We start from the raw sequence: 15,000 nt of genomic DNA on the forward strand, positions 1-15,000 counted from the left end.
TCTTTGAGTCTGTTAATGGCATTGGACAGGAGGCGTACACAGCCCAGGAAACCCGCGCCCTGCTTTTTGTGGATCTTCTTGTGGTTCCATACACTGATGGTTATGGAGTCGGACTTTCCAATGTATCTGATGGGGTGAGAGAAAGAAAGTGAAAAAAAGACAGGTCAATAAAATAGAAACGATGAGTAATAACAAAGCTTTTAAGTCTTGACACTGTACTTGGAAAAAAAAGTTCCAAGACGTGTGCTTAGAGGCTCAACCCTTAAGAAGAGTGATATGAAATTGAATGAACTCACAAGTTAAAATAACCCTGCACTCCAGAGATTTCCTAAAAATTATTACAGTTACTAAAAACTAAGCCAAAAAGAAGAAACACAAAACCATAACCTTCCATTTTACATGTACTTCTCTCTGAACCTGTCACAGAGTTTTAGATGTACACTTTGTAATGAGGCTGATTAGTGCATCACATTTAAAAGTAACTTCTGTCCCTGTGTGTGTGCGTGTGCGTGTGTAGAATCAGCACCGCTGAGGCCAGTCTAGTCGTGGTTTAAGGAACAGAGGAAGTCCCCGCGATGTGCTTCACCGCTGTCTGAGGCTTAGACAGCTCTTACAGTAAACACAATATTCAAATGCACAATCTCACATTCACTAACACACACGTAATTACAGTCTAGCAGCTGTTTTGCTATTATGCTGCATCGCAGTGGCATGGAGGGGATTTTCCTGCTCAACACATCAAAACATATAGGTTTGGTATAAAAGCCAAAACAAGGATGTTGGTAAAATGATAAGATATTCTTATGACCAGAATCCAGTAGCACATTGGCACACCGTTTGCTTCCCAGTAAATATTAACGTGTGGTTTACTGCGCATGTTTGTTAAAATCTCACTCTAATACTTTAACACCATTTGATGGCAAATTTTTTGAACGAATAGACCATTTTCTTTGCCACAAAGCATCAATTAAGCTCCAGTTTTTTAACATAAAGAAGAGTTAATTATACAGCATATTTGCCAGGGTGTTGATATTGACACAAAATGATTAGGATCATTAAATTTTCGGTTCTTTAGTTCCTGCTTTTTGTGTGCTGGGGTAAAAAGAAACCATACTTTTTTTATGTTTTCTTTCTACACAGTGTGGTTTACATTAAACAGGTCTCTTGATGCGGAGGTATGCTGTGCAAAGCACCACCTCAAGGCAACAGATTTAGAAGAGAGAAAAAAAAAGCTAAATTGCTGACAAGACTATGAAAGAGTGTCGCAAGATAAGTTGAAAAAGTCATTTCCTGACTCACAAAAACATACTGACATAACACTTCAAACAATCTCGAATTTAGCAACAGTGAGGCACTGTCTGATGGTAGTCTGTCTGATGAAAGTTGAGTAAACTTTGCAGGACGGTTTATGACTTGAAATGCTGATATGACACATCTATAAAGTGTGAATTAACCAAGGCTTCCTGTTTTCAATAGATGATTCCTGGGACAGATGGGATGTGAAAACAAGTGCAGGCCCCTAAAGTTCTCACTGAAAATCCTTGAATTTTTTCCAAAATCTATCTTCATCAATTATTTCTTATTGCTCAAAAGAAAATTGTCTTTATGTTGCTATGCTAACTTCTTTCCCGTAACTCTTCATCTCTTTCATGAATTCAAAACAAACGATGATGATAACATGGAAAAAATACAGAAACTTAAAATGTAAAGAGCATAGAGGATCAATAAGGATTCAGCCCTTGTTTTTGTCACAAATTTTTATTAACAATTTATAAAATCAATAAAATTCTTAACTTGTTGGAGATGACTGACTCGGCATTGTGATCGTCCAATCACAGACGATCTTCAGCTGAACTTTAACACACAGTGTGAAAATGTTGTGTTTTGAACAGTTTTTTTTTTTTCTGTTCTCATCTGTACGAAAAGCACTTTGGCTCAATGTACTGATCACTACAGATAAAAATGAGATACAAACTTTATTGTCAAAACCCAAGTTTAAAGGGTAATTCTACAAAAAAGAAAAGTATTTAAGGAGAAACACTGTTAAATATGCAGTTTATCACTGTGTTAGGAAACCCTCCCAGAAACCTTTATTTTTGCTCGAATTCTTTGGTTTATTTACGCACTGAGCACTGTGTATCTGACATCATTCTCAATAAGTCACACAGATGCTAGCACGCGCATAACACATGAAGTTAATCTAGTGGTCTGAGGCGCCTTCGTCATGTTTTTATGAAAAAATAAAAAAGGTTACTGGCCTAAATTTGGGACAATACTCTGTGTGTGTCTCTCTCATCCACATACACATTTATGGAAAGAAAAATACAAGGATATTAGCCACAGCAGCAGCAAAATTAGCACTTTTTTATTAAACTATAGGCAGGTAAATTTGATGTAGAGGTAATGCCTGTGTCAAGCGATCTATATTGAGGAGAGTTGGGTTGACAACTACTACCAATATATTATTGATCTGGATGTCAACAAATGCCAGAAGGAATCAACGCTAATGCCATCTATGTGTTCAACACTTTACACATCCTAATTGAACAAGATTTGATTTGTTCCCAGTGATAAAGACGGCTGAATTACATAAGGCTGTACAACACAACATGTACAGAATTTAACGTCTCTTGGGGAAAGGCAGAGGGAGCAGCAAGCAAACCCAATACTCCCAACTAAAGTAATGTGAAGACTTGTACTGAAAAGCCTGGAAATAAGAGGCCAAGCATGAAAAGACAACCTGCCAAAACAAGACCTGCATACTGCAGAGTTCATAAACTTTCAACACTTACTAGATTTTTTTTTTTTTGTGTCCTCAAATATCTTCTGTGCAGGACACCAAGGTGAATTATAGTGTGTAAATTGTAGTCTAAAAAAGCAAATAATTATTTTAGTGTATTTACAATAACAAGGCCCCTGTCAGGACCAGTGTCATGCTGAAAAAGACTCCACCTCCTAAAGCTAGAGGCTGAGGTTGGGGGTGTGGTGAGCTGGCGATCTGCCAAGCCCACACTCCCATTTGCTTTCTGTGGCATGTTAGCCATTTCCTGAACCAGAGGAAGAGGCCAGGGGTCACGGGTGGGGAATACACCCTCTCTGAGACGGTGGGGAAACAGAGGGGAGGAGAATTATGTAAACGGAGGGAACCTGAGGTCATTGTTGACAGAGCAAAAATATTCGAATTGTCCATCTGTAGAGAAATGAGAAACCCTCACACATGCATGTTCACCGAAAGTGTATTTACTTTAACATTTGCATTAATTTAAGGCTGTGTGCACGATTAATATTTCTATTATTATAAATTACTGTTATTCATTACATAAAAAGTAACTCGCACACTTCGATGCTGTTGAAAAGAAGCAAACATAGAGACAACTGTCAGAATCGAAGAAGCTGTGACGGCAAAAAACGAGGATGAACTAAACCAATTGCTAGACAGTGAGCCAACATACCAATTGTGATACATATTTTCACCCTGTAACTTGACACCGTCTTTCTTTTGGACTTCATGTGTGCATCTATTTCTTCATGACTCATTCTTCAGGCCCCTTATTTCCTCTCATTTTCTTCAGTTACCACAGTTTCATCTCTTCATCTCTCACCAGTGCATAGGCATAATCAAAAGTGGGGTTTACTGTGATCAGTTCTTGAAATGGCCTGTCAACACAATCCTCGGTAGAGATTAACATTCAGAGTGCACAGCCCCAGTGAAATCAATATCTGAGACCACAGAAAAGATGATGAACACATTATTTTATACTTGATCTGAAACCGTAACAAACAGAAGGTGTTTTTAAACATTGGGGACAGAAAGAAAACGAAAGGAGCCCGCCCTTGTTGAAGGAGCAGGTTTCAAGATTTAAGTTGCATAGTGTTACAAAGGCTGATGATATGTGGCTAATCCTAAAAGAGATTAAAATAAAGTAGAGCTTTAAATGTGTGCGATCCACATTTAGTTGAGACAAAGCTAGCTTGCCAAAAAAAGTCTTCAGATTCACACAGAAGACCTTTCTGGAGTTATTTCCACAAATGCTCCGGAAGTAGACATAACCTGTTACTTTAGAGCACCATATCAATACAAGTTGGCTCCCTCCACATAAAATGTAATGAAAATACCTTTTGTGAGGCCTGTGGTATGGAACGCCTGAAATGTTACGCTACAGGTTTTGTTTTTATGTAATTGATCAGGTTGGTTTGTTTTTTTAACAGGGGAAAGATACAAATCAATCTACCTTCCTTCCACACAAAGACATGTGAGTGAGCAAAATCAGTACACTACATTCCTTCCTTCTATGTTTCTTTTGACCATTTTGAATTTGATTGATAGTAAACGCACACTTTTACAGCATTTGTTTCTTAATTAGCCACAAAGAGTAAGCAGCAATCTGGCACACGGCTTCTCCTGTTGACTTACAGATCATAATGTTGATTCCATTTTGGGTCCAGCGTATTTCTCACAGTATCTGTAGAGTGGCATTGTCCTGAACCATCCACCACCACTTTGGCAAAGGGATCTGGCAACCCTGTAAAAGTGGACAAACATTTTGTTTAACCTTTGTACAAACCCTGTGGGTACACCAATCATGGAGGCACTAGAGGTGACACAGTTTTTAACCCTTATTTTTGTCACTCCTTTGAGACTGCAGTGACAAGTTTATCTGGTTGTCCTCATTTACAGACAGTCAGGTTGGCAGCTACACCACTACTTTGTGAGAGTTCCTCTTAAAATTACATGTTGATTTTCTCTGCATTTCCCCCCCCTGCTTTTTAACTGTAATAATAATCTGCTGTAGTCCATAAACATTACATTTTTCCCCATATGATGATAATATCCCTGCAGTGTCTGACTAAAACTAAACTCAGGTTCATGTGAAGGTCATGAAACCAGCAGAGACAGGAGGATGGATACATGTGTTGCTGTGTAAGCTTGTGGGTAAATATATGGACACTATAAAGAAAGTTATTAGTCTAATCAAGCGTCTTGTTTTGTACGTTTTGGTTAGCTTCCTATTTCATGCTATAACTGATAATACACCTATTAAACAGGTATTTGATAAGATAAAATACTAACTTTAACGCTCTTTATCTTATGTTTAAGATGAAGGATTTTTTAAAAAGTAAGAAAGTACAATTAAAATCTTCTCACGGGCTACTGTATTTTGTGAAACATTTACACAACACATGGAACATATGAAGCAATATGCAGAAAAACTTTACGACAAGTCTGTTCACAGTATCTCACTCATTTGGAAATCTGATAAGAGATTCTTCATGGTGTATTTATCTTAGGGTCCCTGTCTAGGTCTGTGCATGCATGTGTATGTTTTTTTAAACTGCCGAGGTATGAAACTCTGAGCGCAGACACTTTACACAAGATAAACCTGTTTAGTCACTCAGTGGTGTCTTGGAATTTCCTTTGTTGTGGTTGTGCATTTGTGTATATACATAAGAGCATTTTTTTTTTTTTTTTAAGACAAAAATGAAGTACAAGCTGCTTTTGGCAGTTCAGTGCTTTCAGAGAAACCATAATTTCCAACTGAAGTAAAAACAGTGCATTTCTTGGCTGTATACTTTGGCAGCGTTTCTGCAGTGCAGTGTACTGCAAGCCCAGTGGCCGGCTGAGTCTGAGTCAACGCCAGGCCTGGCCAAAGCACTGGGCAATTTATTTTTAAATATATTTTTAAGTTGTTTTTCCCCTTTTTTTAATAAACATAAGCTGAGCTGTTAGAGCTAATGTAAGGTATGTTTTAATCCTACTTTTACATTGCAAATTTTTAACTATAACAGCAGGAAACCAAAAAGGTTTTAAAACAATTTTTTTGTAGTCGTTTACTTGATGATTTTGGATTTAAATTCAATAATTAAGGTATGTAAACCTTTGAGGGTAGTTAACCAATGAGTTTACGTTTTAATTAAAACAAACAAACAAACAAGCTAAGTATAAACTTCGTCCTTGCATGCTCTTAAACTAAACTGTAAATGTAACCACTAAATCTAGTACTATTATTATTTACAGTATTTCATGGGTTTGACTAAAATAGCGATATCCATCCTGTCCAATTAAAGTCTTTTAGTTTGGTTTTTATGTGCCAGTGAGCCACATTCCTATTACCAGAATTTGGGTTAGCATTGGGTCCTAGTGTGTACCAGGGCTCCTGTTGTGTTTAATAGACAGATGGCTCCTAAGGGACTTCTTTTACAGTTTTCCCAGTTTTACTTCAAAATGCTGCAAGCCACCACTGCTGACAAAGCATTCTAATGTACAAGAGAGGAAACAGGACAGGAATAGCATCTTATAAATAAAAATAGTTTTTACTTACGAAAGAAGTCTTTCTTTGCCAGGTTCTTTGCACACAGAACTGGGAAAAAAAAAAGAAACAGATATTGTTTTCTTTTACTTTTTTTTTTTGCCAACAAACGCAAAAAAAACAAAACAAAAAACAAAGTGATTCAGATATATTTGCCACAATAATTTTGAAACAGCATTCCAACAATATTCGGTATCATTTAAAAAATTCTTTCCTTATTTTTTTATATTTAGCCATATTTAAAGAAATAATGGCCACAAATATGTTTCATATATGTCAAAAAGCTATTATAAAAAAACACAATATACATAATGTATAAATGCTTGACATCTTAAATAATAACTTTCTCTCTCTAATTTTAGTAGATTTTCATTAATTATTTTTTAAGTTTCTAAGGCTGAATAGGTACTACTCTCTTTTGGCCTACATCTTGGTTTGTCCATTTTCACAGTCCCTCACAGGCTGAGACACTTGTTAAGAGTTTCTCACTGTAAAATATTGAACAGACAAGCTCTTTTTCTTGTAGCAAGCAAGTCTATGGGGGTTTGCAACACGAACTGCATACACTAGCTTTCAAAAGAAACAAGAGGGATACTAAAAGTATGTCCATGCTTGGCTATGGTTATACCCTTTAAGATGTTTTTTTAATTCTTAATTTTCCTACTCCTAAATATTTTGTACTACATGCTATAGAATATAAGTGAAATTAAGCTCTGTCTGGAACTGGCTGGACAATCTTATGATGCTTACAGAGTAAGACAAAATAGGCCAAGCATAGAAGGAAAAGAGGGGGGAAAAAGAAGAAAAAAAAACTTGCACAATGAATGTTTAGAAAAAAACAACAGTGAAAAGGTGAAAGATGCAAAAGGAAGTTAATAAGCACCCTTCACTGCCAGCAGACAGACCAAGATCCCTATCACAAAAAGGCACTAAAGAAACACACACTATTTCAGTCTCTCTGCTTTTAGCCATCCATGTATTTTAATATTCACTGCTTTCTATTCATGGTCCTGGGCAAGCCCTGCCAATACATTACTAATACAGGTACAGGTAACTTCTCTCTTTCCAAATAGCTTCACTGAGTTTTAGTCTTTGAGCAAGAAAGCAAACACCACAGTTAATCTAGAACAACTTAAACAGGAGGTAGTGCAAATCTGCTGAGCCCAAGGCAGCTCAATGAGCTGTAAAGGTATAACATCTGCTTACAAACACAAGTCTCATCTTTTGCTGCATATAAGCTTTCCTTGTCTCGAAATAAAAAGAAGAAACCCAAAAAACAGAATTGATTGTAAGCCATGCCCCCTTTCTGTTTTCTTAGCCTCAACTGAGAACTTTAATTTCTGATGAGTCCAAAAGGTAAGTTTCCGGTAGAGGAGCTGTTGTGTAATGCTTAACCGGCACCTACTTGCAGCAGAAAACAGGACGATAGCTATACTATACACAGCGTAGGTTAAAAGCTGCCATTGATCAGACGTTTCAAGCTTCAAAGTTGTATTGTCATATGCACAATAAAGAAACATGTTTCCCCGTGCAAAGAAATTCTCTTTGCCCTCCACAACAAATGCCAAACAAAAACACACACATATAAAAGCTATAGTATAAACAATAACTAAGACATACAAAAACTATTCTGGAAACTCCATATTAGAAATATAGTACAGACTATGAAAAAAAATATATAACTATACAAATGCAGCAATAGACTATATACCTAGGCACTATGGATAAAGGCATTATAAAGCAATTATAAAGCAATACTACCAACTCAGACTGCCTACTGCATACATCATTTACTATTTGATTCAGTACAGCAAATAAACAGTTTCTTATGCATTTGTCAAACTAGAAGTTTTCAAACGCATTAAGACAAGCCAAAACAGTGGGCATCTATTGTGTACATGGATTATATAACAGATTGCGTGTGTGTGTGAGAAACTGCCACTAATGAGCACTACTTCCGATAAAGATATGAGGCCGACTTGAGAAACAAACCTAGCATTACAGCCATTGCATGTGGAGACTTTGACAGTGACCAAAATGATACAGTCAATCAAATCAGAATCACAGCACAGGAACAGACAATCTCAACACAAACCAAACTGCGTTGACTGGATGAACACTAACCATCCACTTGTCAGGGGAAAATACACAGCCAAAGCCAACAGGTGCAGGCCAAATCAGAAGCAGCCAAAATAACCTCGCATGGGACAAAATGGACACGGTTATGTTGGCCAACAAGTGAAAAACAAGAGGTCTGAAATCTTGGCAGGACATATGTGAATAGATGCTACAACTGAAAGACTAAATACTGCAACAACAAAAAACAAAAACCCTCCAGAATGATCAGGATAGGCATGAAACCCATGCTTCAGGGTATTTGTAGAACTCTATAATGCAGATGTATTTCAAGGTGTTAGCAGTACAAACTTGGTCAGAAAGCTCATTTGCTCTTCTGCTTTGAAATTCTTGCCTGCTAAATATAATCAACATAGTCAATCCAAAATGAGTAACTGAGTAAAAGCTTTGATCATTCTGTCCACAAAAACAAACAAACAAAAAAAAAGTCTTTAGTTTGTTCCTGATTATAGGGCACAATTTGCTGTGGTTATTCACAACAACTGAAGCTTTTAATAATAAATATTTAAAAGTAAAGTCATAGGCATCACCTCTATCCCATTTATTTGCTCTTATGTAGGCTTTATCAATTGTATCTCTATATCTATATATCTCTATCCATCTATAGATATATATCTATATATCTAGATCTATATCTCTATCTATAGATATCTATAGATATATAGTTGTTATATTCTATATAACACATATTCTGAAGTGAATTCATAAGTGAATTTCAAATATATCATTACGCAAACTGGAGACAGGTTGTCATTTAGAGGTCAGGAGCCAGGCTGGTAACCTCAACAAAATCTGGAGTGTAGACCTGACAGCAGTGTGCGCTCACCAGTGCTGAAGAGGCAGCACAGATTAGTAGCTAGCAGGTTAAATTGGGTGCACTTGGCTCTTAAGTTACCAAACTGTGTTAGTGAAAATTAAGGGATTAATCTGCACACTGCTCCACTGTCTCAGCCATAATTACGACAGGGCGAAAATCCTCTTTCTTGTTATCAATGGCCTCTCACTAACTGTGCTGCCAGGCACATCAGAATAAAGCTACTGATAGTGCTTAATATGTTCAAGGGGGTGTAACTTGCACAACAAATCAATAATCAGTGAAATAAGACAAACACAAGATCTAAGAGGGATAGAAATAATTACTGCAGGTAACTATGTTACTGGTGATTTTCTAAATTTGTGCTGTAAGATCATGGGAGGGAACAAGACAATATTAAAAGTGACATTTCATGAAACAAATAGTTCTGGACTGTAACCCATATGGACATGTGAGTTTGTACTAAGTGCTTTTTAGAGAAAAGATCTTCATTATTGATGAGCTAATGAACTTCTCACCCTTCAAATCAGGGAGAAAGCATCCTCCTCCAATTAGCTTCTTAAGGAGAACTGAGATCCAAAAAATACATAACTGGTACCAGAATACCAGAATACATAAAATAAAATTGTGACTTAACTGGCACCAAACATGACTTTAGGTACATTTTGTATTCATCATAATGCTCTTAGAAAACATGAATTTGGCACAATCTTAATATGGACTAAATACAATATAACAAAAATTAATTTTCAATAACGCTGTCTCACATAAACGGGACTTTGTACAACTAAAAGAAAAGATTAAAAAAAAAAAAAAACACACACACACACACACACACACACACACACACACACACACCAAAGAAGCTCCTATTTGAGCTTTTATTCAGCTTTTATTACTACTACCCCAGATCAGATTTCTATATCAATTTACAGCCTTCCCATAAGGATTTAGAAAATATGCCGAAATATTTTTATAACCTTATCTACACATATGCACACTCTTCCACTGTGAACTACAATCACCAATGAGTCAAATCTCACACTGTGCCCTCTAGGGATCCGACAGTGTTAAATAGCTGCCACGTGAGCAGGCAAGCCATGGCTGGCAGGAGACCAGACTCATTCAGATCCTAACACAGAAAGCTAGGTCAACTAGGAAACAGTAAACCACCAAGAAGCCCTGGGGTGAGGCTGTCCTTTGTGTTGTCTATGGGTCATCATCCCAACCATAAAACCTAATTTTAAAAGCAAGGGGAAAGATAATAAGTCTGACTGAATACTTGCGCAGTCACAAATGACAACCACAAACTGTCATTTTCTCTCTATTGTTTAATGAAAGAATTTCAGAATTCCTGGTATTTTAGATGTATGATTTTCAGCACATCTCCTGTTTTAATAATTCTGTTTAGCTGCTGATGTTATACCAAGATTTTTCACAATTCACTTAACCTTAAATACAGGTTACAGTTGTAGATATTCTTGGTAGGTAATCTTAAGACTGGAAATACTAACAGTACATACTAAAACAATAAATAATAATCCCTATAGCTATTTTGATTGCTCTCTTTTCCTAGTCTTGCAATAACATGAAGTTTTGATGATTAACTTACATCAAAAATCAGTTCAGTTAAAAACCTCAAGAGATTTGCATCTATTTTCACACTTCTCACTGCAGTGTTTGAATAATCAACTTTAAACATGGATAGCCAATATTCCACAGTATTTTTGTTAAAAATCATAGTCACATGCTGTGCTTGAAAAAATACTTTTAATAATACAGATTCTTGGGGAAAAGATAAATAAATAAATAGCTTCCTCCTAACATAGTCCTCTGACCACCCAATATTGCTCTCATCTTAAACAAAGCTGTGGTAGCAGTTAAAAGTTCAAAATGGGGTCAACTCTACTCCATTGTTTATTCAAAATGATTTAAAGGAGCAGCTGCTGTTTTGGGATAATTTGCAAGTGGATCACCACATTACACAGGCTAAAATAAGCCAGTGAAACAGCTACCCCAAACCAAACTTACCCATCTAAGCAATTAACATAGAAGGATAATGTTTTTACCACTGTCTGGTAGATAAGGGATGTGGAGACACACAGTGCCCTTTCACTAATCCAGACAATATGTCTGTACATTTCAGAGGTCAACAGTACCACTTCCCCAGGGGAAATGGAAGTATACCATTTAAAGCCCATGAAAACCTTCCAAACCTACATTTGAATGTGTTAAAACGAGGACACAGGCTATAAACAACTAACAATTAAATGGCTTTTAATTAGAGCAGGGCGATGTGACCAAAAATATTCATCACGATATACATTTGAAAATTGGCGATAACGATATAACTGACGATATAATTCACACTAGACAAGACACTTTACAACTCCACAACTTTATTAGTGCGAAACAAACCAAACCAAAACAAAAAAAAAAAAACATCAATGTATTTTCACTTAAACAAGCAGCTGGTTTTTTTTTTTTTTTATGTGCATTAAAGTTATATAAAAATTTAACAGTGCAAATGCAAATTCGTTGCTGGCAGTTTAACCAAAAGGCATTTCCAGTGGAAATTGGCCGACATATCCTCAGCATAACCACGTATAATATCCACAAAACTTAAGAGGTTATACACACACACACACAACACGGTAATATTATGTTGAAGCACAGTACGAATCACTCCGCGAGGCTCCTGCCTACGATAGCCGTAATGCTTATTCCGCCATGTGCGTATAAAAACAAAGGCACTGCGCATGCACGTTTTACCCGTATTCTATTGCAGTATTTCATTTTCTTATTGTTGCCCAACATCATACCGGTATTACCGTGAACAGTATGATATGGCCCAGCCATACTTTTAATTACTTTTCCTTACAATGCAATTTTTGTCCAATCATCTCAGGTTAAGTCAGGATTCCATCTTCTCAGATTATAAAATGATTTCATATGGTGATACTTTCATTTGCTACAACAGAGGAAATTTTTAAAATATTTTCAATTATAATATAATAATGTGTACAAATTACATCTTACAACTGAAAAAAAAAAATGTATTGCTCTTCATTGCCACCCATGCAATTTCCATGAATTCACATTTGGTTATAATTATACTGTGAATTAAAAAAAAGAAAAGGTAACAAAATATTATGAGTGTCTTTGATCACAAAGGGAGGCATTTAGACAGGCGGCACTTTTGTAACATCTCCACCTGTCAGAATAAAAGTGTCAAGCTAAAGGTTGGTATTAGTTCTGGTCATAAGGTGAAAGATCATAAACAGACACATGCGGGGGGCGCCGGGTGATTCTGACTTTTTTTCTCAAGGGACCCTGCACAAGAAGTCATCAACAGTTGTTAAATGCCCTGCATTTGTTCGGAAAAGGGGTGAGGGGTGGGATGTGGGATCGGACTCCAAATCCTTTGAGTGTCCCGTGAGCCTAACGGTCAGAATAGATCGCAAGTTAATCAGTTTAATTCCGGTCGAGTACTTCTGTTGCAAAGGACCAGAGTAAAATCTCAAAAATATTAATAAAGAGAACCTTGACATGATACAAGCCTGGCAACTGCACCACAAACTAAATGTAATTGCTTGATCTGTCAATCAATGAATAAATGTTAATACATTGACCAAACTGCCTGCAGACCCTGACAACGTAAAGATGAATGGAAAAAAATATATATTTATAAAAAGGGATGACAAGAAAAAGGGCATGAGCTGCATTAGAGTTCACAAATGTTTGTGATTTGCAATCACCAGTTCACTGCACAACTACCAGCATGCCTCTAGCCTACTGCATTCTCAGATAGAGCAGAGCTGGGTTGCGCTGTCCGAGTAACCCCAGTAGATGACTGTGTGATTGCGCACAGCTAACACTACAGCCAAATGCAGCCATTTTGTGGTCCATTTGCTCAATTAATTATCCAGCAGCAATCCAAGGACAGTACAGCCAACAAATGCTGCATCAGCACGACCCTGCTGTTGAACATGCAGGGAACACTCTTTTGAAGAGCCTTTTTCTGTATCATGTTCATTGTTTCAAGTTCAGTTTAGTGCATATTTGCCTTAAGTTGTGATGATTAAACTAATGTGCAAGTTTACTGCTGTGCTGGTATTTAATTTAGATAGCATTAAGCCCATCGAGCTTCAGAGTTACCAAATATTAGCATAGTAAACTGTGTGGCGCAAAAGAAAATGTTCAACACTGTTGACTTTGAAAAGAAGCCCGGTGAAAGCTCAGGTCTCGCTAAAACTCATGCAGGGCCGGGTGAGAAAAGGCTTCTGTTATGCAAGCACTTTAAATATTTTTAAGCAGATTCCCAGTTTTCTGCCAAAAAAGGCATTCTCACAAACAAATAAACAAACTGAAAAAAAAAAAAAAAAAAAAAAAAAAAGGTTCAATGACCCAACAGGCAATGACTCACTAGAAAGCACAAAGTGGAATATAATCCGTTGGGGCTGGATTAAACACAACACAGCCAGAATAAGGGAGGACACTCACCCAGCTCTAAATGATGATAAAAGTGAATCATTTCTATAGGATTTCTATAGAGACAACTACTTCAATAATGCACTGGCTTGCATAGTCATTCAAGTATGCATCTATAGCAACAATGTAAGTGACTTCAGGGACAGAAAGTTGCACAAAAACATATCAGATTTGGAAGATTAACAATATAGAGGGGAAAAAATGAATACTTTTCTACTTTACCAAGTCTTGTCTGCCAAGTAATGAAATGTGTTTATGGCCCATAGCCAGAATTTTATTACTCTCGCCTCTGAACACATTTCACCTGCTGCCTGCCAATGTGGGTTGAGAATAAAGCTTCAAGCTGCTAAACTAAGCTGCTTGAGACCATGTTAACATCCCCTTTTTCAATTTGGAAAAACAAACAAACAAAAACACAACAACAACAGAAACATAATAAAAGTCTGGCCAATGAAGGACTGTATTTACAAAAAAAAAGTTCAACATTATTCCACACCAAGGTACACCAAGCCATACTACCAGTTTGCAGAGTTTATGAACACTGGGATTAAATGTCTCTAACATCTAAGCAAACTTACATCTAAAATGACCAAAGTCTACAAGACTGCCATTGCTAGGAGTGACTCTGTTAAGACAAAGTAATTAAGGAACCTGCATATTTTAATGAAAATATTTAGTGCCAAGAGCTGTATAGATATTTTTTCCTACCTCTGTAATATACCCGGTTGCATCGTGGTAGCCTTTGTGATAATGATAATAAGAGGGAAGGCCTTCAACTTCCCCCACAGATTTGGCTCTATTATGACTCTTACAACTCCCTTATGCAGTCTCATTCACAGTATTGTTTAAAAGTTAAACCAAACATTTCCACTTCCCTTCCTCGCTTACTTGCTCACTGCAATACACTGCAATACAAGGAATAGAGCTCATGAGGGGAAGACGTCAGCACAAGTTGTCTATATGCAAGTTTATCTTACACTCTCCAAAAAATAAATATACATAAAAATTAAATAATGATGATGTGGTATGAATAAGCATTTATGGGTCTCCAAAACCTAATCTACACTTCCTCTATAAAACCATTACTCGATTTCTCAGCCTCCTACACTGAGCCTTCCTTGAGCCCAGTAAATGCGCAGGATGCCAATTGTGTCACTCAGTTGAGAGGCCAGTAGACTACAGCTGACACTCCCCCTCCTCTCTGCTCCCTGAGGAGATGCCAACAATTTGCAGGCAGGAATTTAGAGTGAA

At 36.9% G+C, this 15,000-nt stretch overlaps 1 protein-coding gene across 3 annotated transcripts in view; it reads right to left on the reverse strand.

Moving 5' to 3' along the window:
- LOC146630833 (E3 ubiquitin-protein ligase SMURF2-like) overlaps positions 1-15,000 on the reverse strand; it is a 60,902-nt gene that overhangs the window by 27,999 nt on the left and 17,903 nt on the right. For all 3 annotated transcript variants that reach the window (XM_085354985.1, XM_085354984.1, XM_085354983.1), the window contains exons 2-4: positions 6,321-6,359; positions 4,415-4,523; positions 1-126 (exon numbers count right to left, since the gene is read on the reverse strand). The exon at positions 1-126 is cut by the window's left edge and continues 8 nt beyond it. In XM_085354985.1, the coding sequence (XP_085211111.1) occupies positions 1-126; positions 4,415-4,523; positions 6,321-6,359 (274 nt within the window). The remainder of the gene's footprint in view (positions 127-4,414; positions 4,524-6,320; positions 6,360-15,000) is intronic.

This window comes from Diplotaxodon limnothrissa, linkage group LG6 (genome assembly GCF_057381915.1).
Source record: "Diplotaxodon limnothrissa isolate DT_005_m linkage group LG6, D_limnothrissa_male_GT1.1, whole genome shotgun sequence".
Taxonomy (NCBI): Eukaryota; Metazoa; Chordata; class Actinopteri; order Cichliformes; family Cichlidae; genus Diplotaxodon; species Diplotaxodon limnothrissa.